Genomic DNA, 27,386 nt, shown 5'->3' with positions numbered 1-27,386 from the left:
GTTGTGACGAAATTATGTAAAGTCAACCAAATCAGATGTTTGCGAGTGTCGTGAAACATCAACTATCAAATACTAGTGCACTTTAAGTGTTGTCTGTCAAGGAGAGGACATGAGTGTTTAGAGTTATTACTTTGTGTTGTGGTCCAACTGTATTTGGATGCATGTGTAGTGTGAAATATTACACAACTTGCTCTTACTAAATAGGAATCGTGAGGTAAGAAACAGAAAAGAATACAGGAATACAGCTAAGAATGTTACAATGTGTGCAAATCTCGAGATAGTGGTATGTACGGGAAACAGTAGAACACCAGATATGTCATCGTGATTTATACTTATTTCTTTTGTATAGTTTAGCTTTTGTAATTCTTAGTGCAGCTTAGATTGTGTATCATTAATCATGGTATGTTTATGAATCCTTCCCCCTGTGTGGCATATACAGTCAATCTGGTGTAAATTGCGGGTCAGTTTGTCATGCTCGAGTGGTTTGGCCTCTTCATGAGCCAACATATTTTCCATTTTCTCTACCCCCGAAGGAGCAGGAAACTCATCTTCATCACTGATTGAATTAATACAGTGGTTTAGTCAGCAACAACTAAATTAAGCCTGCGCATTTGACAGTTTGAATGCTGCTAAAAGCTTCTGCACCCTTAGTTGTACTACCAATAGCCTATAGCTGTTGTTGATGTGCCATTACTAGCTTAATAAGCAGGGATGGCTAGCGGACAAATGTAAGGATGTAGAGGCTCATCTCACTAGGGGTAAGAGATACTGCCTACAGGAAAATTAAAGAGACCTTTGGAGAAAAGAGAACCACTTGCATGAATATCAAGAGCTCAGATGGAAACCCAGTTCTAAGCAAAGAAGGGAAAGCAGAAAGGGGGAAGGAGTATATAGAGGGTCTATACAAGGACGATGTTCTTAAGGATAATATTATAGAAATGGAAGAGAATGTAGATGAAGATGAAATGGGAGATGATATACTGCGTGAAGAGTTTGAAAGAGCACTGAAAGACCTAGGTTGAAACAAGGCCCCTGGAATAGACAACATTCCATTAGAACTACTGACAGCCTTGGGAGAGCCAGTCCTGACAAAACTCTACCATCTGGTGAGCAAGATGTATGAGACTGGCAAAATACCCTCAGACTTCAAGAAGAATATAATAATTCCAATCCCAAAGAAAGCAGGTGTTGACAGATGTGAAAATTACTGAACTATCAGTTTAATAAGCCACTGCTGCAAAATACTAACACGAATTCTTTACATACGAATGGAAAAACTGCTAGTAGCCGTCCTTGGGGAAGATCAGTTTGGATTCCGTAGAAATGTTGGAACACGTGAGGCAATACTGACCCTACAACTTATCTTAGAAAATAGATGAAGGAAAGGCAAATGTATGTTTCTAGCATTTGTAGAAAGCTTTTGACAGTGTTGACTGGAATACTCTCTTTCAGATTCTGAAGGTGGCAGGGGTAAAATACATGGAGTGAAGGGCTATTTACAATTTGTACAGAAACCAGATGGCAGTTATAAGATTCGAGGGACATGAAAGGGAAGCAGTGGTTGGGAAGGGAGTGAGACAGGGTTGTAGCCTCTCCCTGATGTTATTCAAGAAAGCAGTAAAGGAAACAAAAGAAAAATTTGGAGTAGAAATTAAAATCCATGGAGAAGAAATAAAAACTTTGAGGTTCGCCGATGACATTGTAATTCTGTCAGAGACAGCAAAGGACCTGGAAGAGCAGCTGAATGGAATGGACAAGGTCTTGAAAGGAAGATATGATATGAATATCAACAAAAGCAAAACGAGAATAATGGAATGTAGTCGAATGAAATCGGGTGATGCTGAGGGAATTAGATTAGGAAATGAGACACTTAAAGTAGTAATGGAGTATTGCTATTTCGGGAGCAAAATAACTAATGATCGTCGAAGTAGAGAGGATATAAAATGTAGACTGGCAATGGCAAGGAAAGCGTTTCTGAAGAAGAGAAATTTGTTGGGTTGAGTATAGATTTAAGTGTCAGTAAGTCATTTCTGAAAGTATTTGTATGGAGTGTGGCAATGTATGGAAGTGAAACATGGATGATAAATAGTTTGGACAAGAAGAGAATAGAAGCTTTTGAAATATGGTGCTACAGAAGAATGCTGAACATTATATGGGTAGATCACATAACTAATGAGGAAGTATTGAATATAATTGAAGAGAAGAGAAATTTGTGGCACAACTTGACAACAAGAAGGGATTGGTTGGTAGGGCATATTCTGAGGCATCAAGGGATCACCAATTTAGTATTGGAGGGCAGCATGGAGGGTAAAAATTGCAGAGGGAGACCAAGATATGAATACACTAAGAGTTCTTTTCTTGAAAATGTAGCTAATGAGGTATTATTTTAATTTTCTTTAGAGTTGGTTTGGAATCCACATTTCTTGCTTAGGGGAAGACAGGATAGTAGACAGGAGCTTGTGGAATATCTTACTACAAGAGTATGTAACACCATCCTAAACACTTGTAAAGTAGGCAAAGTCGACATGACAATTATTGCTGTGTCCTATATTGTGAGATGTCACAGTTCAGTTGAAACTGATTTTCGTAATCAATAATGTTCAAAAACCATTAAGGAGTAAATATAGTGAAAGTGAGTGTGCCGGCCACTGTGATCGAGTGGTTCTAGGCACTTCAGTCTGGAACCGCGCTGCTACTCCGATTGCAGGTTCGAATCCTGCCTTGGGCATGGATGTGTGTGATGTCCTTAGGTTAGTTAGGTTTAAGTAGTTCTAAGTCTAGGGGACTGATGACCTCAGATGTTAAGTCCCATAGTGCTTAGAGCCATTTGAATCATTTGAAGTGAGTGTAATAATGCAAAGATTCTTAAAAGGATTTTTGAGCGATGTAACCTATGTACTTTAAACAATAGGCTTACAGCTTGGTTCTGCTGAACAAACACATTATTTACTTTAGGTGCATTGCCCCAGATGATAAATCTAAAAGCCAAGGGCCACTGAAAGAATGCAGAATAAGCTACTACTCTTGTCTTTAGGCCAACACAATGCGAAAAGCTTCAAAGGGCATAACGTCATGAACCGGGCTTGTTGATGAGAGAAGTTTTGTAAGTGACCTACTTCCAGTATAGAGCATACTTATATATTCACTGTTAAAGGAACAGTGATGGCAACAGGTGCATGTGGACTCTGCACGGGTGATGAAAGTAATACATGCATTTATGTTTTTATTAAATTTTGTTAAAGTTACTTTTCAGTAGGATACAGAGCACACAAACACCTTGATAAAAGTCGTATATTGTGGATAATGCAGATCATATAAATTTCCTGTAAAACATTGTATGACTTAATGCAAAAATGGTTTGAACTAGCTCTCTGCTAAAAATGCTATGATGTGATTTATATTAGAGTCTAAGACTATACATTTTCAAGTAGCATACACAAATTTTAGAATGAAATCCAAACAATATGGCATATAGTGGGGCCTAAGTAGGGAAATAAACAAAAGGGTTAGGCTAATTTGTCAGTTTACTGAAGTCCAGTTTTAAGTTAGCATTACAGTAATTGCTTGTATGTTATGAGTAAATTAAGTTAAACCTGGCTCCATAACAGAATTTCTTACATAATGTTTCCTTAGATAGAACAGACAGAGGATGAAGAGCAAAGAAATTGAGGCATTTTAGTAGCCCCTGAAGTTAAAGAGCCTGACCATACAGTACCGATAAGAATAATGATGGTTTGCGCACCCTGCCTTAGCTGTTCTACCTGAGTGATACCCATAAGTCTGATGATGCTCATGTCTGGCTCTTCCACCATGCTACAATGAATAGTGAAGTAGAAGACACCATACATTTGAGGTTTGGGTAGATGGTTAGCTCATGCAGAAAACAGATCTTTGGCTCCTTCAACTGCAGTTGCAGTGTTCACTTTCAGCACTAGTTATTCATTGAAGCTTGTATGTATGTATTTAACTGGGGACGTAGAAATGACGGAGAGGCTTCATCCCACTTTAGCCCTCACTTGTTCACAACCCCACAGCAGTCCACCCACACCACTGCCGCCCCACACCGAACCCTGGGTTATTGTGCTGTTTGGCCCCCCAGTGGACCCTCCAGGGAACATACCAGACGAGTGTAACCTAAAATGTTTGCGCGGTAGAATGATTATGGTGTACGCGTTTGTGGAAGTGATGTTTGGTCAGCAATCGCCGACACAGTGTAACTGAGGCGGAATAAGGGGAACCAGCTTGCATTCACTGAGGTAGATGGAAAACCATCTTAAAAACTATCCACAGGCTGGCTGGCACACCGGACCTCGACACTAATTGGCCGGGCGGATTAGCGCCGGCAACCAGCACGCCTTCCCGCTCGGGAAGCAGCATGTTAGACCACATGGCTAGCCGGGTGAGCCATTGAAGCTTATGTTGTTTGCTTTCATTCTTTGATTTTCTGTGAGATAGGATTTTGGACAATTGAGCTCAGTCAGGAAGATTACTATTAACCAAAAAGCAAATGATCTGTGCCATATGTGGTGTTAATTTTTGAAGCTCATGCAAATTTCTTTATTGTGAACTGGGGATTCTTGCCTACATATCTCAGTACATTGGTTCGATTATGAGGTTTGTGGTTGGCAACACAAGCTTGTTTAATGAAAACAGCAACAGCATCCATTGATTGCAAAAATTAGAAACAGTATTTGTGTTGTGAACCAACAATTTTGTTTAAAAGGAAGTCCAGCATTCTGTAATATATATTTTCAGTAACCTTCCACCAGATTTGAGGCTGTTAGCAACAAACCAGACATTCAAAACCAAGCTGGAGGTTGACCTTTGGATGTCTTCTTGTCAAGTTGTGCCACAAACTCCTCTTCTCCCCAATTCTATTCAGTACCTCCTCATTAGTTATGTGGTCTACCCATCTAATCTTCAGCATTCTACTGTAGCACCACATTTGGAAAGCTTCTATTCTCTTCTTGTCCAAACTGTTTATCGTCCATGTTTCACTTCCATACATGGCTACACTCCGTACAAATACTTTCAGAAATAGCTTCCTGACACTTAAATCTATACTCGGTGTTGACAAATTTCTCTTCTTCAGAAACGCTTTCCTTGCCATTGGCAGTCTACATTTTATATCCTCTCTACTTTGACCATCATCAGTTATTTTGCTCCCCAAATTGCAAAACTCCTTTACTGCTTTAAATGTCTCATTTCCTAATCTAATTCCCTCAGGATCACCCGACTTAATTCGACTAGATTCCATTATCCTCGTTTTGCTTTTGTTGATGTTCATCTTATATCCTCCTTTCAAGAAACTATCCATTGCGTTCAACTGCTCTTCCAAGCCATTTGCTGTCTCTGGCAGAAATCTAATGTCATCGGCGAACCTCAAAGCTTTTTTTCTTCTCCATGGATTTTAATACCTACTCCAAATTTTTCTTTTGTTTCCTTTAGTGCTTGCTCAATATACAAATTGAATAACATCGGTGAGAGGCTACACCCCTGTCTCACTCCCTTCCCAACCCCCACTTCTCTTTCATACCCCTCGACTCGTATAACTCCCATCTGGTTTCTGTACAAATTGTAAATAGCCTTTCAATCTCTGTATTTTACCCCTGCCACCTTTAGAATTTGAAAGAGAGTATTTCTCTAAGACTACAAACGCTAGCAACATAGGTTTGCCTTTCCTTAATCTTTCTTCTAAGTTACGTCGTAGAGTCAGTATTGCCTCACGTGTTCCAATATTTCTACGGAATCCAAACTGATCTTCCCCGAGGTCGGCTTCTACTAGTTTTTCCATTCGTCTGTGAAGAATTCGCGTTAGTATTTTGCAGCTGTGACTTATTAAACTGATAGTTCGGTAATTTTCACATCTGTCAACTCCTGCTTTCTTTGGGATTGGAATTATTATATTCTTCTCGAAGTCTGAGGGTATTTCGCACACACACACACACACATATTCATCTGCACATACATATGTGCGGATGGATATGTGTGTGTGTGTGCGAGTGTATACCCCTTCTTTCCCCCTAAGGTAAGTCTTTCCGCTCCCGGGATTGGAATGACTCCTTACCCTCTCCCTTAAAACCCACATCCTTTCGTCTTTCCCTCTCCCTTTCGTTTGGTAAGTCATATCATATATATAGACACACACACACACACACACACACACACACACACACACACACACACACACACCTTTCTGGTTACAGGACTGGAGTAGGTGGTGATGGGAGGGTGCATGGGACAGGTTTTACACCGGGGGCTAATTTCAATTTGCCGCCGCTCATACCTCACCTGTCTTTCAACAACATCTTTGCCTCTGTACTTCCGCCTTGACTGACATCTCTGCCCTAACTCTTTGCCTTTACAAATGTCTGCTTGTGTCTGTGTATGTGTGGATGGATATGTATGTGTGTGTGCGAGTGTATACCTGTCCTTTTTCCCCCCTAAGGTAAGTCTTTCCACTCCCGGGATTGGAATGACTCCTTACCCTCTCCCTTAAAACCCACATCCTTTTGTCTTTCCCTCTCCTTCCCTCTTTCCTGATGAAGCAACCGTTTGTTGCAAAAGCTTGAATTTTGTGTGTGTGTTTGTGTTTGTTTGTGTGTCTATCAACCTGCCAGCACTTTCGTTTGGTAAGTCACATCATCTCTGTTTTTAGATATATTTTTCCCACATGGAATGTTTCCCTCTATTATATTGATATATATATATATATATATATATATATATATATATATATCAATATAATAGAGGGAAACATTCCACGCAGGAAAAATATATTTAAATATGTCTGCTTGTGTCTGTATATGTGTGGATGGATATGTGTGTGTGTGCGAGTGTATACCCGTCCTTTTTTCCCCCTAAGGCAAGTCTTTCCGCTCCCGGGATTGGAATGACTCCTTACCCGCTCGCTTAAAACCCACATCCTTTCGTCTTTCCCTCTCCTTCCCTCTTTCCTGATGAGGCAACAGTTTGTTGCGAAAGCTTGAATTTTGTGTGTATGTTTGTGTTTGTTTGTGTGTCTATCGACGTGCCAGTTTTTTAAATTTTCTAACCTACCTGCCCGATTAAGGGATCTGACATTCCACGCTCTGATCCGTAGAACGCCAGTTTTCTTTCTCCTGATAACGACATCCTCTTGAGTAGTCCTCGCCCGGAGATCCGAATGGGGGACTATTTTACCCAAGAGGATGCCATCATCATTTAACCATACAGTAAAGCTGCATGCCCTCAGGAAAAATTATGGCTGTAGTTTCCCCTTGCTTTCAGCCATTTGCAGTACCAGCACAGCAAGGCCGTTTTGATTAGTGTTACAAGGCCAGATCAGTCAATCATCCAGACTGTTGCCCCTGCAACTACTGAAAAGGCTGCTGCCCCTCTTCAGGAGCAACATGTTTGTCTGGCCTCTCAACAGATACCTCTCCGGTGTGGTTTGCACCTATGGTACCTCCATCTGTATCGCTGAGGCATGCAAGCCTCCCCACCAACGGCTAGGTCCATGGTTCATGGGGGGAGGATGTAAATACTTTTGGATTAAAGGAGACCACCCAATGAAAAGCAGAAGTGTTCTGAGTCATTGATATGTACACAAAAAGAAAGAAATTGTGCAAGCTTTCGGAGTAAACCTTTTTTCAAGCTAGAGTTAACTACCACTGAAAACATACACACACACAAGCATGCATGCATACATACATCTGTGCCCCTACATGATGCCAATTGGATGTACACTGCCAGTACTGCAGTTTGGCAGGTGGACTAGATTTTGATGGAGATTGTGTCAGGTAGGGTGGGTATAGGAAGAGAGATGTGGAAGGCCTGGAAGGGACAGTGGAAACCATAATGTTGAGAACCCTGCACACCCAAAATCAAAATCATCTTCATCAGTGTATAGATTGAATAACATTGGGTAGAGGCTATGACCTTGTCTCACTCCATCCTAATCTACTGCTTCCCTTTCATATCCTTCAAGTCATAATTGCAGTGTGGTTTCTGTTCAAGTTGTAGATGACTTTTCACTCCCTATATTTTATCCCTGCCACCTTCAGAATTTCAAATAATATATTTGAGTCGACACTGTCAAAAGCCTACTCGAAATCTACAAATGCTATAAATATAGCTTTGCCTTTCTCCAGTCTATGTTCAAAGATAAATTAAGGATCAGTATGGCCTTGTGTGTTCTCCAGAATCAAACATATCTTCCTTGAGGTTTACTTCTACAAATCTTTCCATTCTGTTGTAAATAATTCATGTCCGTATCCTGCAACTGTGACAGATTCAACTGATGGTTTGTTAATATTCGCACCTATCAGCTCTTTGGAATAAGAATTATGTTGTTCTTTTTGAAGTCTGAGGGTACTTCAGGCTGACTCTCCCAGTGATCTCAGTAATTCTGGCAGAATGTCATTTACTCCAGGAGACTTGTTTTGACTTAGGTCTTTTAGAGCTCTGCCAAATTCTCTATTCATGTTGTCCGTGTTTTAATATTTCAGTGCTCCCTCTGCTCTTATATTTCACCACCCCTGGCTGCTTGACAAATACACAATTGAATTTTATTTTCTTGCCACAGTCTTTTTTGTGTTAGGTCATTGCAGATTTGTTGTGCTGCCCAAGTGAAATGTTGCACTTGTGCTCTTGTATGCATATGACTACTGGCCTGATGGTTTCACCAATGTAGAATTGTTCACACTCATGGCCCACCTTCTACACATCTGCAGTGTGGAGTCCAGCACAATCTGGATCGTTCTGGTGCTATAGAAGACAGGTCAGACACCAACTTGGCAAAGGTGTTCATCATTTCGGTCACAAGGACACTGTAACTTTAGCCCAAACATTGGTTTCATCAGTGATAGTTATTTACAATACAAAGTATGTAAATAAAATAATGAGGCTGATTTTTTTTCACCTCTTTTGTTCCAATAACATCACAAGAGGACATTGTCCCCGTCAAAGTATTTGCATTAGAAAGCCACACAGCACCGTAGATCATTCTCCAACTCCTCAAACCAGTGCTGGAACTCTGATAACGGAATAACCTTCAGTTGGTTGGTTACAGACATTTGAATGTTGTCCAGGGCCCCAAAACCCTGTCCCTTGATGTGCATTTTCAGTCTTGGAAAGAGAAAAATATTAAGGACTCAAGTCGCGTGAATAGGGAGGATGAAAGGCCACAGAAATGTTCTTACAGTCCAAATAATGGTTTACTGAAACTGCTTAGTTAGAAGGCACTGTGTTGTGATACAAAACCCAATTGTTTTTTATGTTTATTCTCACACACATGACTCTTTTGTTTAGTCCTTCAAGAACCTCTCTGTAAGTGCTGATGAACCTCTTGGTCTTGATGCACAAACTCTTTAAAACAATCAAAAAAGCCTATCAGCATGCAGTTGATCTTTAACTTGCTGAGTGTTGTTTTTTTTTGTCTTGGGCGGCTTGGAGTGTGCCATTCCATTCTGTGGTGCATGGTACTAGGTCACACTCAAACATTCTAGTCATGTCACCTGTAATGGCATGTTTCAGAAAATGGGGATCATTTTCAGTTGATTTCAAAAAGTTAATGCATCTGCCCCCCCCCCCCCCCCTCATGTTCTGTTGACTGTGCATGAGGTTTCTGAGAACCAATTTTGAGCAGATTTTTCGTATCCCATACCGGTATTCATTGGTCAGCATCCGATGAATGGTGGTGTGACTCAAACTCAACTTTGCCCCAATCGTTCCATTGTCAGTTAATGATCTGCATGCACAAGGTCATGGACTCTGTCAACATTTGAACCAGTTCTTGAAACCAAAGGCCTTCCACTGTTAGGTTCATCTTAAATTGTCTGTCTGCCTTCTGCAAATGTCTTACGCTGGTGAAACACCTGGGAGCTTGACAAAACACACTATCTATAGACCAGCCAAAGCTTTGCAGACGTTTCTGTTCCACTGAGTTGGAATCCGAAGAAAAATCTTATCGCAGACTGTTGCTCAAAATTAGTCACTTATTGTCAGAATGCACAAGCAAACCCTTCTTCATTAAAAATGTCCAACACTAGCATGGTCCAACACATACTGACGGTGCATCACAAGTTCACCTGCCTCCCTTCCAAGTGTGGCATCATCAGCATAGCTGGATCAAACACAGTGCTATCAGTTTCATTAGCTTACACCTGGTATGAGACAGTACCATACCCAGCAAACTTTCATGTAAATCTGTACATCATACTAGTAAACCTGCCAGTGTTTCACAATTACTAAATATGTCTATCCATCTCCTAATCTCTACTCTCTTTGTCCCTCTTCTCAACCCCCCCCCCTCCCCCGCCCCGTCTCGCTCTTCCCCCCCCCCCCCCCCCCCCTGTGTGTGTGCGTGTAGGTGCGTGCAGGTGCATCACCTCCACTCCACCTCTCTCTGTCCATCTCCTCATCTCTTCTTCCCCCCTTTTCCATCTTCTGCTCCCCATTTCTGTCCATCCCTTCCTCTGCATCTCTGTCCATATCCTCCACCTCCTCCCCTCTTTCTGACCTTGAGCAGTGTTGCTTGTTATTGTGAATGAAACTTTGATTAGGAATTGAAGTTGCTTAACATGAATGGGTAATTGGTTGGGATCATTTGTGTACAGTGTCCGAGAGAGATTTCTCCAGATGTTGGATCTATGAGGATAGCATTTCTCAGTTTTAATCTGCGAATGGGTAGAATCACAAAATTTTGGACAATTCAGATTCTGTAGTTGTATTCTGATCATAATCCCCTGCTATCATTGTTAAAATTGACCACAAGAAAGAAACTGAAACAGCATAACACAACATTTTCTTTCTGGCAATTGGGTTTAAAAGAAAACCTGTACATTTTCTTTGAAAAATATGGCCTATATCTGTCTACGAGGGGCGTTTGAAAAGTCCGTGCAAAGCCCTAGAGATGGCACCACCGGCGCGTATCGAGGTCATGTATAGTTAGTAACAACTTTGGAAAGAACACACACCAAGCTTCAGCCATATTGGTCTGCTTCTTTGTGTTTGGCATTCTTGTGAATCAAGGAAGTCGAGTGATTGTCAAAAAATGAATGAAAAAGAATTTTGTGTGGTGATTAAATATTACTTTATGAAAGGAAAAACGCCTCAGGAGACTAAAGAGAAGCTTGCTAAACATTACGGTGACTGCACCTTTGATTAGAACAGTTTATAAGTGGTTTCAAAATTTTTGGAGTGGCCATATGGGCACCAGTGATGTTGAATGTTCTGGTGATGGATGACAGAAAAGTTAAGGTGCATGAGATTGCTAGTGCGGTGGGAATCTCGAATAAACAGGCACATAATATTTTGCATAAACATTTGGACATGAGAAAGCTATCTGCAAGGTGGGTTCCGCGATTGCTCACACTTGACCAAAAACGGAATTGTGTGAAGTGTTGCAAGGATGATCTGCAGCGGTTCAGGAAGAATCCACAGGACTTTAAGCGTCGTTTCGTCACTGTGGATGAAACATGGATACAACAATCTAAACAATAGGTTACCAAAGGAGAATCTGTACCAAAAAAGGCGAAGACCATTCCTTTGGCCGGAAAGGTTATGGCGACTGTCTTTTGGGATTCGCAAGGGATAATTCTCATTGACTATCTGGAAAAGGGTAAAACTATTACAGGTGCATATTATTCATCTTTATTGGACCGTTTGAAAACCGAGCTGCAAGAAAAACGCCCGCAATTGGACCACAGAAAAGTCCTTTCCCATCACGACAATGCACCTGTAGACACCTCAGCAGTTGTGGTTGCAAAATTATTGGAAATAGAATTCCAACTCGTTTCACATCCCCCCTATTCTCCAGACTTGGCTCCCTCGGACTACTATTTGTTCCCCAATTTGAAGAAATGGCTGGCGGGACAAAGATTTTATTCAAACGAGGAGGTGATTGCAGCAACTAATAACTATTTTGCAGACTTGGACAATTCCTATTATTCGGAAGGGATCAACAGATTAGAACAGCGTTGGATGAAGCGTATAAGTCTAAAAGGAGACTAAGTTGAAAAAGAAAAAAGGTTTATCCCAAACACATAAGTAGTTTTTCTTTTTGCACGGACTTTTCAAACACACATCGAAAAAGTTAGTTAGTCAAGAACCTATCAAGATTTTTGGTAACAACATCAAATGATGACTTGTCTTTATATAGTAGCAGGGATTAACAGTGAAATATCACTATAATGTTTAGTGCTATCTCTGCTTGTGTCATCAAAATTTAGTAGAACAAATTAGTAATAAAGTTACTATTTTCAAAAAAACTGCTGTCTCTTCAATTTTGCTAGACAGGTGCTGTTTAACTGATATTAGTAGCTTAGTATTTACTTGATTACAGTGGTATTTTTCAAGGGAAGAGTGTATGTCACAGTTCAGTTGAAATAGATCTTTATTATCAGCAACAAAAGTCATTAAGGGGTAAATTTGTTGGGGAGTGAATGTAACAATTCAAAGATCCTTAAAAAGGGTTCTGAAAGATGTATGCTTATAAACTTTAAATAATATTCTTATTGCTTACTTCTGCTGAATAAACACTTTATTTATTTTAAGAGCATTACCCAGAAGATAACTCCATAATCCGACAAGGAGTGAAAATATGCAAAGAAAATGAACACTCTTGTCTTAAGATGACAACAAGAGATGCTTCTATGGGCATAACTTGCTTAACTGAGGTTCTTGATTAGGTATTATTATTATTATTATTATTATTATTTTCATCGTCATGATGCCAGAAAGAGACAGATTTACATAATTAATGAACATTACAGTGTATAAAATTTGACCAAAGCTTGGCTACTTCTAGCGCATTCTTCGAGAACTGCAAATGAAGTAGTTGGACACAGACAACATTGAAACAGATACGATTAACTGTGTGATTTTCTCCACAGCTGCACTTGACACTGTCTTCTTTGTCATAGCCCTATCTTGCCATATTAACCTTGGGTCTACTCGCTTCAGATCTCAATCTGTTCAACGACTTCGGTGTATGTTATCCCTTGTAATAACTAGAGGTTGGAATTTCATATACTCCTTTCTATTGAAGGAGAATGGGGTCCATTTCTTTCCACATTTGTAACCTGGTTAATTCATCGGTGGTTGTGAATATGTGTGATGTTCTGAGAAGCTCCTCCCGGATTTCAGTCTGAGCACATACCTTTCATGTCCAATTAATGGATAAGTTATATCCTGCTCTATTTTCTGTCATACCTTGTTTGAAATTATTTCTCTTTGAACATAAGCTGGAGCTTGCCAAGTGTTAGTCATGTGGTGTAGATTTTAAACAGACTTTTATAAGTCTGCCTATGCCATTGAGGGGTACATCCACATGTTTGATGTGACCTGAGTTGTACTAAACAAAAGAAGTGTATTCGGCAGCAGAATAAATGATGTCAGTGCAAAAGTACAAATTGTTTTGGGTTGACTGCCCCACTGTGAACCATCCAGTTATCTAAGGCAATTATTTCTGGTGGAAATTGTCAACTTGGTGTTCGTTAAATGATTCTTGAATGTGAGAGATCTATCAAGTGTAATTTCTAGGTGTATTGGAATATCACATTGTTCCAGTTCAACCTTCTTTTTAACTTGTTATCCAACTAGAGCTGAATCAATTTTGCTCACTATGTTTTCATTCATTCTATGACCATTTATATCTACTCTCTGCTAAAATTGAAGGTTATTCCTGTGTTGTGGAACCACATTTAGGGCTGTTCAACTGTCATTTGATCTGTCTCTGCTAGGGTTGGATTTGGACACTTGCTTGTGTCATCAGCAAGTGTTATAGTTTTTGATCTGCCCTTTAAAGATATTGGAAGATTGTCTCTGTAGGTTAAAAGCAAGACTGGGCCCATACCAATCCTCATGGCACTCCACATGGATGCTCCCCCATTCTGATGCTATTTTAATGCCTGAGCTAGTCATGAAATTTATTCCAGAAATTCAATGTAACAGTAAAGGTACAGATGTACTACACAAAGTGGCACGTGAAAATTTGTGCCAGACTGGGATTCAAACACGGATTTTGTGCTTATCACGAGCAGTCGCCTTAGCTCTTAGGCTGATCGGGCACACTCCCTGGACTGACCCAAACTCCTGTATGTGACACATATACATCTATTTCTTCTCATAGATTATTAATTCATTTACTTGCACTCATACACCTCGTGGTTCCCATGCAGGGTTTAGAATCAAGACAATTAGAAGTAATGTCTACTGTTGTAGTCATTTTTGTCACAGTCCCATTTTCACCTTATTTATATTTACATTGGACGACGAAATATAAACAAGATTTGTAAATAATAGATTTCAGCTATCAGTCGTCCTTTTTAAATTTTATTGGCAGATCTAGATTTCAGCTAGAAACTAGCCATTCTCAATGCACTATTATTTTTGATCAATGCATGTAATGCCTGTTGGTCGGGTTTCATCCACAGTGGATGAAGCCCGACCAACAGGCATGCATTGATCAAAAATGATAGTGCGTTGAGAATGGCTAGTTTCTAGCTGAAATCTAGATCTGTCAATAAAATTTATAAAGGACAACTGATAGCTGAAATCTATTATTTACAAGTCAATATAACAGTCACTGAGTGCAACAGCCTTCTGAATGGAAGATAACCTGATAAACAAGATTTAGTCTGTTAATGAGTCCCTCTGCTTTCTGTTATGGAAGTAAGGTTCTGTTGCTACAAGAGGGAGTCCATTAATGCTATAACACTTTAATTTGCTAAGTACAATCCTGTGATCCACACAATCAAAGGCTTTGCAAGGTTAAAGAACAGACCAGCAGGGTTATAGTTTATATTTATCTGTGATGGCTCTTCTTTTGTGAGATCTTCTATTGATTTTGGTGTGGAAAATTTTATATTGAAATTAGAGGTGGTTAACAAGTTCCGCTCATTTAAATGAGTCTGTATTCTATTAGAGGCCACTTTGTCAAGCACTTTTGGAGTGACTGGAAGAAATGACAAAGGCATATAATTAGAGGCGGCTTGTCTGCCTCCAAATTTGTGGATAGCTGTTGCTACAGCATATTTGAAAGAGTCAGGAAATGCCTCCAGAGTCATTGATTGATTATAATGTAAGAATTTAATATTTTGGTAGAAACACTATCATAGCAAGCAGAATTATTACTTTTTAGTGACGTGGTTGAATTGTATAATCTCCTTAGGTGTTGTACTTGAAACTAATGTCTGTTGGTGATGCATGCAGCATCTGCATGAGTAAATGTAACACTCCTGTGTTTGATTGTTTATCAATGGGTATAGTGTTCGCAGTTGCTGTGAGTAAGTGATCATTGAATTTGGTGGCCATTGACTTGAAAGTATCGCCATTTTTGCTGGACCTATTTTCCGGAGAACTCTGTTTCATGTGAATGACTGGTTTTGTTTCTTTCTTGTTTAATAGTTTTCCAAATAGTATTTACCTTAGAGAGACTGGTCTTCATGGCAGACATCTTACAATGTATATTGTGGTTAAGCCAAGGCAGATGCAGGCATTTTTATTGTGGAGTCACCAGCAGTGAGGTTTAACCATGAATGATTTTTCTCATTGTGGTTTACAGAGCACTTTGTATCAAACATGTGTCTCGTGGGGAAATGGTAATCAGTATAATAACGTAGGTATAGTGGAAAGAAACTAGTTTAGTGGGAATGGGGCTGTGATGTATGAAGGCATATTATGAAGCTTCACATCTTAGTTAGTAGTTAGGGGAGTAATGTTAATGCCCAGAGATACTGCAACTACAGTGGTCTGTTCTCTTGTGCAGTTGATGCAGACTCCCTATTCATTAAACCTAACTGGTGGCTGAATTTCTCACAGGTGAATATGTCAATATCCGAGATATCCAGATCTGAATCTCAGAGAGCATGTGTGAAAATCGATGGAGAGATGTGCTGGAGGCCACCAAGGAGTCTTTCAGACTGCTGCATTGCTCTTCTTCAGGGATGGAATTAACTGAAAATAGACCTCCCACACAATAGAGAGCATGTTGTGTCGCTGTCAAGTATTCTGAGCTTTTCTAATTATATTCCTTGACCAGTGTTGTGTTCCCGATGTACTATTGTATTGTTATGGACTTTGGCTTATGCGGCCTGACTGCAGTTTAGCTTCAGTGCTTGGAGATGACAGTGGAAATGTGTGTGTTGAGTTGTGTGTGCATGAATATGTACATGTTTTTCATAATCTGAAGAACTTTGTCTGATAGCATAGACTACTTTTAAATGTTTTTTAAACATGCAACATGCCTGACAACCACACAGTGCCTCATCTGTATGGTGAGCGCAATATGCAGGGTATCCAGCAAAGGAGTTCAAGATTTCAAAATTAAATATCTTGTTAACTAAGATCAGTAGATGAGGGCGATGCAGTTATGTTTATTGTGAAAGCTCCAAGAATTTTATACAGAAGTTTTTAAATAGTTTAAGAAGCTGCTAACAGTTGGCACTGTAATCACAATGCATAGTATCTGTAAAAATGTGATGCAGTTCAGAGCAATCACTTCCACTGTTGAAACTTGAAAGGAATTTAGCATACTGAAGGAAGAAGTTGAAATCACTTATTCCATTGAACAACATGTTTTTTTCTGAAATATTGGAATACCACAGGTTAGAACACAGTCCTACAGCAACAAAGCACAGTTTTCAGACACGATTTAATGTTCCAAAAGGTCCAGACGTGAAAACCATTTGCAAGCTACTTGCCAAATTCTGACTGACAGACAGCGTGGCTGATGATCTAGCAGTGTGTATCAGCCCCGAGCAGATTGTAGTTACTCCTGAAAATGTTGCCACTGTTTCTGGAATTACTGAGCAATATCCAAGGAAATTTGTCTGAAGAATTGTAGCAGAGACTGATGTGAAGCACTCTGGCATGCAAAATGTACTGACAAGGGAACCTCCCCATCGCACCCCCCTCAGATTTAGTTATAAGTTGGTACAGTGCATAGGCCTTGAAAAACTTAACACAGATCAATCAAGAAAACAGGAAGAAGTTGTGTGGAACCATGAAAAAAATTAGTAAAATAAACAAACTGAGTAGTCCATGCACAAGATATGCAACATCAAGGAACATGTGAGCTCAGAAGTGCCGTGGTCCCATGGTTAGCGTGAGTAGCTACAGAACGAGAGGTCCTTGGTTCAAGTCTTCCCTCGACTTAAAATTTTACTTTCTTTATTTTCGCAAAGTTATGATCTGTCCGTTCGTTCATTGACGTCTCTGTTCACTGCAATAAGTTTAGTGTCTGTGTTTTGCGACCGCACTGCAAAACCGTGCGATTAGTAGACGAAAGGACGTGCCTCTCCAATGGGAGCCGAAAACATTTGATCGCAAGGTCATAGGTCAACCGATTCCTCCACGGGAAAACACGTCTGATATATTCTATACAACACTGGTGACGGCATGTGCGTCACATGACAGGAATATGTTGTCGACCCACCTAATTTGTACACTTAGCGAATGGGTAAAAAGATTCTTCTACCTTGCCCGATTTAGGTTTTCTTGTGGATGTGATAATCACTGCCAAAAAAGTGATGAAAACATAAGAGTTTGTCACATAAACTAAAAATAAAAAATTAAACTTTTCACTCGAGGGAAGACTTGACCCTAGGGCCTCTCGTTCTGTAGCTGCTCTCACTAACCACGGGACCACGACGCTCCTTGACTCCCAGTGTCCTTGATGTTACCTATCTTCGCATGGACTACTCAGTTTGTATATTTTGCTTATTTTTTTCATAGTTCCTCACAACTTCTTCCTGTTTTCTCGACTGATCTGTGTCCAATTTTTCAAGGCCTATCCATTGTGCCAACTTATAACTAAATCTGAGGGGGATGCGATGGGAGGTTCCCTTGTGAGAAAGAGTTTACACATTTTTCACTCAAAACCCAAAGCCACCAGACCATACCTGTCATACCTGTACAAGCTGTGTGACAGAGGGCAGACTTTGTGAACCAGATTCTCACAATGATTGGTTATGAAGGATTTGATATTGGCTGCATCTGGTTCATGGACAAAGCTCAGTACCAACTGAATGGAGTTGTGAAAAAACAAAACTGGGATTTTGGGGTTCCAAAAATCACCATTTATATGAAGTCAAACCACTGTATTTCTATAAAGCTACTGTTTGGGCTGCAGGATGGAGCAGATGCATTGTTGGCCCTTTTTCATGCAAGAAATGAACATCATTGAACATTATGTTGCACTTCCAGAACAATTAATCGCCACACAGCTAGCGTTAGAGGATTGGCCAGGCACCAAGTTGTTCATGCAAGGTGGGATCAGACCACAGTCATACCAAACAGGTATTTCATTTTCTTGATAAATACTTTGGGAAAAGACTCTTTACATTGGATTATTGCAAAGTAACTGATGCAGTAATGGATTGGCCCTGATATTTGCCGTATCTGACTCCCTGTGACTATTGTTTTTTTGGCGGGAGGGGGTAACCACTGTCTGTGTGGCAAATTTCATTGTTTGTTAGTGCCGCCTCCATACTGCGAATGGTGGACATTTGGAAGAGATTGTGATGTGATTGCAATGACTGCTAGCAGAGGACGAATTTAATTATGCTTGCTGATACTGTATGAGCTGCACAGCATACAGCACCAGCTGTTCGCAACTTTTCAAACTATTTTGAAACTTCTGTGTAAAATTGTTACAGCTTTCACAATAAGAATACCATTTGTTGCACTTGCCTATTGATCTTAGTTTTTGAGATGTTTAATTTCAAAATCACAGACTCCTTCACTGGACACCCTATATCCTAATTCATATTGTTGTTATTCCATTCTGGTTTTTCCATTGTTTAAATATCAATTGTCCTTAGTCCCCTGTCAGTTGCAATATTTGTTTTTTTCTCTCAGAATGATGTCAACGTTTGTTAGGTCGATAAAACTCATTTTTCTGATGTGGGGCCATCATGTCATCATCCAGATGCACTAAATAAAGAGAAATACGTTTCATTTATAAACTGACCACCAGAGAACGGCAAGGGATGTCAACATCAAGGATTCTGCGGAAGAAAGTTTTGATGTCGATGGGATAGTGGTATTGTCAGTTAACATCTGAAACTGACCTTTTCTCATAACAATTGCCCATATTGTAGTACTAGGTTTTGTGCCTTATTAATCTTTCATTTATTGCTTGCCCTTTTTTGTATCACATTTCAAAGGTTGCATGAGAACTTGATATTTTTCCTCTGAGGGTTTTATCAGGAAGACCCAATATCTGAAATTGTAACAGCATATGGCTTTTACAATACCTGGACAAAGAAGAGGTGTACCAAAACTTTGTTTATTAACCTGAACATAAATGCATTCTAAAAAAAAAAAAACTTCTTTATCATCACTGCTTCAACAGTGAAACTGAAAGTTTCATCAAAAGTGAAAAATAGATTTTCTTACAGTATTTGGTAACTATAAGAAAATGCAAATTACAAAGCAAAAAGGGTGATATGTAGTATCTTCTAAATATTTTTGTTATAATTATTGATACGTTTGTTTATTTGTATCTTCTCCTTTAACGGGGCTGACATAGAATTTGCTACATTACCTTTATGAAGAATATCTATTCATAATTTAGCTATATCCACTGACAAATTATAGTGCTATTTGTTATTGCATTAATTTTGAATCGTACTCATTTTTGTAGGACTGGTGGTTACTTATAGTCCCATTTTTATTGGGCAGTGTGGCATGATGGTGTGTTGACATTCCACCTAGTGTGAACACACCACCCATTTGCCATTTCATGAGTTGACATTCTGTTGATGTCCTGCATGAATCGGCATTTTAGGAAACCCTCCAGCATGTTTGGTGATAACCAAATAAGACGATTGTCTTCAGATGTTTCCATTGTGGTCTTCTCTTTTCCTGATCACCGAATCTCATAAAATCCAGGAGAAACAATGTCAGCAAGACAATGTAAGTTATCCATAAGGGTGAGCTGCAGGCAGGCTGTAAAGATGCTGCATGTCTTATTGGCAGTACTTTGATATGATGAAATCTGTGCTGTACAGGGCTTGCATACTGTAGAAAATGCAAAGGTAATGCAGAAATCTTGACGGTGTCCGCTTGTGCTCCACATGTTATTCCTTTCAAATAGAACACAACATTATTCTCGACAATCCCCCTTAGCTTGATACTGGGAACTGCTTCTTAGATGAGATGCTTCCAGGAAAGGTTCAAGGTCCCATTGCCTCCCTGTTGCCTCGGACTGAAAGCTCTCTGTGAGTTCTCAGCTGGTATGATTTCAGTTGATTACTCTCACAGTATAGGTGTCAAGAAATTTCCCTCTCCGTTCTGATTACCTTTCTTGGGCTTGGGGCTGCACCAATGTGGAATGTAAGAGAATCCTTATGGGAAAACAAACTACAGATTCTGAACACTGGCACCACCTGCCGACTGGAGGTAACTACCACTAAAATGTTATTGATAATAAACATTTCAGAATAAGATTTTGAATTGTAAGTCATTTCCAAGAGCAGACATGGATGCTGGTCTCAATTTATTGGTTATGAACTGTAGACCAAAACTGAAGAAACTGTAAAAAGGTAGAAAATTAAGATGATGGGACCTGGATAAGTTGAAAGAACAAGGGGTTATTGAGAGGTTCAGAGGAAGCATTAGGCAATGGTTGAATAGGACAGGGGTAAGGAACAAAGAAGAAGACAAATGGATAGCTTTGAGAGATCAAATAGTGGAGGCAGCAGAGAATCAAATAGCTAAAAATACAAGGCCTAGTAGAAATCCTGGCGTAAAATACGAGATATTGTATTTAACTGATAAAGGGAGGAAATATAAAAATGCAGCAAATGAAGCAGGTGAAAGCGAATTCATACATGTAAGAAATGAGACTGATGACAAGTGTACAATGGCTAACCAGGAATGGCTTTAGGACAAATGTAAGGATTTGCATTAGGGGAAATATAGATACCACCCACAGGAAAATTAAAGAGGACTTTGAAGAAAAGGAAACAGCTGTACAAATATCAAAAGCTAAGACAGAAAACCAATCCGAAGCAGAGAAGGGAAAGCTGGAAGATGGAAGGAGTATATAGAGGATCTGTACAAGGGAGATGAACTTGAAGGAAATAGTACAGAAATGTAGAAGGACATAGATGAAGATGAAGATGAGATGGGAGATGTGATACTGTGAGAAGAATATGACAGAGTGCTGAAGGACCTAAGTTGAAACAAGGCCCCCAGAGTAAATGACATACTGTCAGAACTACTGATAGTCTTGGTACAGGCAACCATGACAAAATTCTTCCATCTGGTGTGCAAGATGTATGAAACAGCCTGAATACCCTCAGACTTCAAGAATAATGTATTAATTCCAATTCCAAAGAAAGCAGATGCTGACAGGTGTGAATATTACCGAAGTATCAGTGTAATAAGTCATGGTTGCAAAATAATAACCTGAAAATCTTTACAAGAATGTAAAAACTGGTGATCCTAACAGACTGCATTTATCACTATGAACATGTACATCTATATGATTACTCTGCAATTTACAATTATGTGCCTGGCAGAGGGTTTATCGAACCACCTTTAAGCTGCTTCTCTACTGTTCCACTCTTGAATGGTGTGTTGGGAAAATGAACACTTAAATCTTTCTGTGTGAGCTCTGATTTCTCATATTTTATTATCATGAACATTTCTTCTGATGTAGGTGGATGCCTACAAAATATTTTCACACTATGTGGAGAAAGTTGGTGAGTGAGTGAAATTTCATGAGAAATGAAAAAAAGCGTCTGTTGTAATGATTGCCACCCCAATTTTTGTATCATATCTGTGGCACTCTCTCCCTTATTTTGCGATAATACAAAACACGCTGCTCTTCTTTCAACTTTTCCGATGTCCTCTGTCAATCCTACGTGATGCAGATCCCACACTGCACAGCAATACTCTAGAAAGTTATGTACAAGTGTGGTGTAAGGTAGTCTTTAGCAGACCTGTTAAATTTTGTAAGTGTTCTGCCAATAACACTTTGGTTTGCTTTCCTCAGCATTATCTATGTGATTGTTCCAGTTTGTTATTCATAATTGTAATCCCTAAGTATTTAGTTGAGTTTACAGGCTTTAGATTTGTGTGCTTTATCATGTAACTGAAATTTAGTGAATTCTTTTTAGTGCTCATGTTGATGACTTCACACTTTTCATGATTTAGAGTCAATTCCTACTTTTTGCACCATAAAGATATCTTGTCTAAATTATTTTGCAATTTATTTTTGTCATCTGATGATTTTACATGACAAGAAGTGACAGCCTATATGCAAACAATCTAATATGGCAGCTCACATTGTCCCGTAAATCATTTATGTTGATCAGGAGCAATGTAGGGCCTGTAAACTTCCTTGGGGAACACCTGATATTACTTCTGTTTTACTCGATGACTTTCCATCAGTTATTATGAACTGTGACCTTTTTGACAGGAAGTCACGTATCCAGTCATACAACTGAGATGATACTCTATAGCCATGTAATTTAATTAGAAGTCACTTGTGAGGAACATTGTTACAAGTCTTCTGGAAATCCAAAAATATGGAATCAATTGGACATCACCTGTCAATAGCACTCATATGTTAGTTGTGTTTGACAAGAACGATATTGTCTGAATCTGTGCTGACCGTGTGTCAGTAAATTGTTTTCTTCGAAGTACTTCATAATGTTCGAATACAGTATATGTTCCAAAACCCTACTGCATACGAATGTTACTGATATGGGTCTGTAGTTCAGCAGGTCACTCCTATTTCGTTTCTTGGGTATCAATGTGACTTGTAAACTTTCCAGTCTTTGGGTACCGATCTTTCTATGAGTGAGCCATATTATATGATTGTTAAATATGGAGCGATTGTATCAGCATAGTCTGAAAGGAACCTAACTGGTATACAATCAGGACCAGAAGCCTTGCCTTTCTTAAGTGTTTTAAGCTGTTTCACAACACTGAGAATATCTACGTCCAAGTTACTCATGTTGGCAGTTGTGCATGATTCACGTTCTGGAATGTCTGCATCATCTTCTTTTGTGAAGGAATTTCAGAAAACCAGGTTTTTAGTGACTCTACTTTAGTGGTACTGTCATCGATAACATCACCATCGTTACCGCACAGTGAAGGTATTGATTGTGTTGTGCCACTGGCGCACTTTACATATGACCAGAATCTCTTTAAGTTTTCTGCCTATATTTTGAGACAGAATTTCATTGTGGGAACTATTAAAAGTATTTCACAGTGACGTTCATACTAAATTTTGAGCTTCTGTAAAACTTCGTCAATCCTGGGGATTTTGCATTCTTGTAAATTTGGCATGCTTTTTTGTTGCTTATGCAATAGTGTTCTGATCTGTTTAGTGTACCATGGGTGATCAATACCATGTCTTATTGATGTATGTGGTATATGTCGCTCAGCTGCCATTGATACTATTTCTTTGAATTTAAGCCACATCTGGTCTGCACTTACATAGTCAGATTGTAAGGGGTGGAGACTGTCTCGTAGTAATGTGTCAAGTGAATTCTATCTGCTTCTTTATATAGATGTATTTTGCATTTATTTTTGGTGGGTTTACATGTTACTGTGTACAATCTAGCTAAAACCACCTTGTGGTCATTAATCTCTGTATCTGTCGTGATGAAGGTGTCCTATATGCAGATAACCAACACAATGCAGCATGGGAAACCAAGTGGTGAGGGGATATCTCTCCCATAACCCCACCTCTCCCCCCTAGGAAAAAATGGTCTCTGTGAACATAATGCACACACTGCACCATCACAGAGACAGATGTATGAATTCAGTGTCAGTTTGAAGAAATGCAGAATCTGTAATTAATATTGACTAGTAGCAAGTGTACCCAGTGACATTTGTTGTGAAATCTTAAAACCATTTCACCATTCAGCCCAAAATTAATATTTAATGACATAGACAAATCAATTAGACTATGTGAATGCACATCTTTCAGTGTGGATAACACAAATTAAAAACTTATCTCTGCATAATGGATGGTGTTTCATTTGGTCACTTAAATGTTTTGTTAATGCTAAATTCCATGATATTGAAAAAACAACAACCTGTGGGAATAAATGCATCAGTTCACGTTGTGTAAATGAACAGAACTCTCACAAAATTTTGATGGATAAATCCTCCCATTTATTTTATGAGCTCAAACTTTATTTTTTATTAGTTTTGTTTAGGTTAACAGTGTCTTTAGAGTCAAATAACTTGAGAATGATAACACACAAGGTGAATTTTGAAGTATGTAACTAAAACTAATATTGGTAAGATATACAGACTCTTATTTGTCATTCACACAAAACAAGTGTGTTTAAGTGCTTCAAAAGTACCAATCCATAAATCTTTGTTATCTAATTCTAGAAATATTAACATTGCAACACTCCCTTTAGAGTGGCTGTTGTAAATATTATCATATCAAAGAAAAATTCAGCCACAAAAACAAATATGAGACAGAATTGCTGCCCAACAGTTACCTGTAGGAGGTGAAATGTATAGTACTTCTGACAGACACATAAAAGTTAAAGGGATACACTACCTGTCCTCCCCTTGTTGGGGAGGAGAGAGTGATATGTTGGGGAACACTGGAAAGGGTGGGCAGTCACTGAAACCGACATGCATTCAGGGTGAGGGTAGGCAAAGAACATGTCTGAGTGATCTGCTCTTCCTTTTCAACTTTTCCCAACATATCCCTCTCTCCTCACTGAGAAAGTAACCATTAGTTTTGAAAGCTAGGTAGTGTATTCTTTGTATTTATTTGTGTCAGTAGTGCTGCATGTTTAACCTCCTGAAAGTGATACAGCTTTGTACCACTTCTGCACAATAAATAATATTTAAAAAATATTTAAGGTTTTCATTTGATTCACCCTTGAATCAATACTTTATGAATTAATACAAGATTGTTGAGGCTTTCGTGGCCACTTGTTGACAAACTGCCTACTGGCTTCTGTCTCGGGTTCTTCGGCCGACGTTCATCTAATGATTTTTCTGACGTTTCGCCAGCATGAGTGGCTGGCATTGTCAAAGCTTCACCCTCCATTGCCGGTGGTGAACTGGAGCCGAGCTCGCGGCCGCAGACTATATGTACCTGGCGCGCCAACGTCTGACGGCTTCTCCGCAGTCATTTCTGGTGCGGTTCTCCTCTTGCTACCAGCGACCGTTGTTTGCTGCTGTACGGGAAGCCAGGATCCATTTACCATAAGGCTTCCCTCTTTCTTGTTCAAGAAAGAGGAAAGCCTTAAGGTAAACGGATCCTGGCTTCCCGTACTGCAGCGAACGACGGTCACAGGTAGCAAGAGGAGAACCGCACCGGAAATGACCGCGGAGAAGCCCTCGGACGTTGGCGCACCAGGTACATATAGTCTGTGGCCGCGAGCTCGGCTCCAGTTCACCACCGGCAATGGAGGGTGAAGCTTTGACAATGCCAGCCACTCGTGCTGGCGAAACGTCAGAAAAATCATTAGATGAACGTCGGCCGAAGAACCCGAGACAGAAGCCAGTGGGCAGTTTATGAACTAAGTTTTTCTTTTTTGTGAAATGCATGTAGGGACTGAATTTTGTTTACTTTCTGTTTCAGATTGAAAATAGAAGAAGGAACAAGACAGCATAAGTAACAAAGATGTCTTCACCTGGGGCAACCATTCAAGAATATTCCATACGTGTTCCTAAGAATGTTAAAAAGAATTTCAAAGTGATGAGATTTAACTCGTCAGTGAATGTAGATTTCACAAAATGGTCGCAGGTCAAAATGGAGAGAGAGAACAACATGAAAGAATATAGAGGGCTAGACGAAGAACAACCAAAATTTGGTGCTGGCAGTGAATTTGGACGAGATGCGAGAGAAGAAGCTCGGCGGAGAAAATATGGAATAAATACTAAGAAATACCGTCCTGAAGATCAGCCGTGGATTCTGAAGATTGGTGGTAAAACTGGCAAAAAGTTTAGAGGGACCCGTGAAGGTGGTGTTGCAGAGAATGCTTCGTATTATGTGTTTACTCATGGTCAGGATGGTGTAATTGAAGCATTCCCAATTCAAGAATGGTATAATTTTCAACCCACACAGCGGTACAAGGCCTTGTCAGCAGAAGAAGCTGAACTAGAATTTAGCAGGCGTAACAAACAAGTGAATTACTTTTCGTTGATGTTAAGAAAGCGTCTGAGAGGAGATGAAGAAGCAGAAACTGAGGAAGGAGAAGAAGCAGGGAAATTAAAATCTAAAACAAAGGGAAAGAAAGGTGAACTTAAAATATCAGAAATGGATGACTGGATAGATTCTGATGATGAGAAAGGGTCTGAAAGTGGCGAAGAAAAAGAATCAGATGAGGAAGAAAAAGAGAAAAAGAAAAAAAAAGAAGATCCAAAGAAAAAGAAAAAGAAAGATCCTCTAGATGAAGCATTTGAGGAAAGTGATGATGGTGATGAAGAAGGCAGGGAAGTTGATTATATATCAGATTCATCAGACAGTGTTTCTGATCATGAAGCAAAAGCAAGTAAAGAACTGAAAGGTGTGGCTGAAGAAGATGCACTTAGAAAACTCCTTTCATCTGGAGAAGAAGATGAAGATGAAGAAGATAAAGAAAAAGAAGAAGGCAAAGACAGTGAAGGAGAAGATAAACAGAAGGCTGAAGGTGCAGGAGGTACTAAAGAAGACAAGGAAAAGAAAAGTAAAAAGAAGAAACATGAAAAGAAAAAGAAGGATGATGGAATTGTTAATGATTCATCATCTGACATGAGTTCCGATAGTTCTGACTCTGAGACTGACAACAAGAAAAAGCATAGCACTAACAAATCTCAAAAGGAGCCAAGTAGTGCTGCCAGTTCACGGTCCGTAACACCCACTAAAGATACGACAGGACCAGAGAGCAATAAACGGAAGTCAACAATAGCTATTGAGCAAATGATGAATAAGAAGGCTCGGTTGGACAATTTTGCGTCTGCCTCAGTTCCTACATTGTCTTTGGGCAGTAATGATTCTGGTATTACAGAAGATGCAGTAAGGCGATATTTGATGAGGAAACCAATGACGACAACAGAGCTGTTACAGAAATTTAAGTCCAAAAAGACTGGTTTAACATCAGAACAGTTGGTCAATATCATGACACAAATTCTTAAACGTATTAATCCTGTAAAACAAACAATAAAAGGAAAAATGTATCTTTCAATAAAGGCTTAGTGATTAACAGTGGTATTGCTGGAAAATAAGGTGAATTGTTCACCATGAAAAGGAATACAGCAGTGCAGAGGAGTATGTATGAAAACATGTGAGAAAGTTGGCAAACTCTAGGAAATAAATAAAAACAGATTTATGAGTGAGAGGTGGTATTTTTTAGAAAATATAACTTCATTGTAAGACAGATATAAGAAACAAGATAAATTAAAAATTATTATTATTTTTTTCAGTT

General features: G+C 39.4%; 1 protein-coding gene across 2 annotated transcripts; it reads left to right on the top strand.

The window, feature by feature from the left end:
• LOC124615532 (general transcription factor IIF subunit 1) lies at positions 1-27,386 on the top strand. Of its 2 annotated transcripts, XM_047143495.1 has the most exons (3): positions 1-214; positions 2,956-3,103; positions 25,562-27,386. In XM_047143495.1, exon 3 carries the CDS (start codon positions 25,604-25,606, stop codon positions 27,155-27,157), a length of 1,554 nt encoding a protein of 517 aa, XP_046999451.1. In that variant the 5' UTR covers positions 1-214; positions 2,956-3,103; positions 25,562-25,603; the 3' UTR covers positions 27,158-27,386. The 2 variants fall into 2 exon arrangements, with proteins under 2 accessions (XP_046999451.1, XP_046999450.1); XM_047143494.1 differs by lacking the exon at positions 2,956-3,103.

The sequence above is a fragment of the Schistocerca americana genome, chromosome 5 (genome assembly GCF_021461395.2).
Source record: "Schistocerca americana isolate TAMUIC-IGC-003095 chromosome 5, iqSchAmer2.1, whole genome shotgun sequence".
Lineage (NCBI taxonomy): Eukaryota > Metazoa > Arthropoda > Insecta > Orthoptera > Acrididae > Schistocerca > Schistocerca americana.
This window is presented reverse-complemented; position numbering and strand designations above follow the sequence as displayed.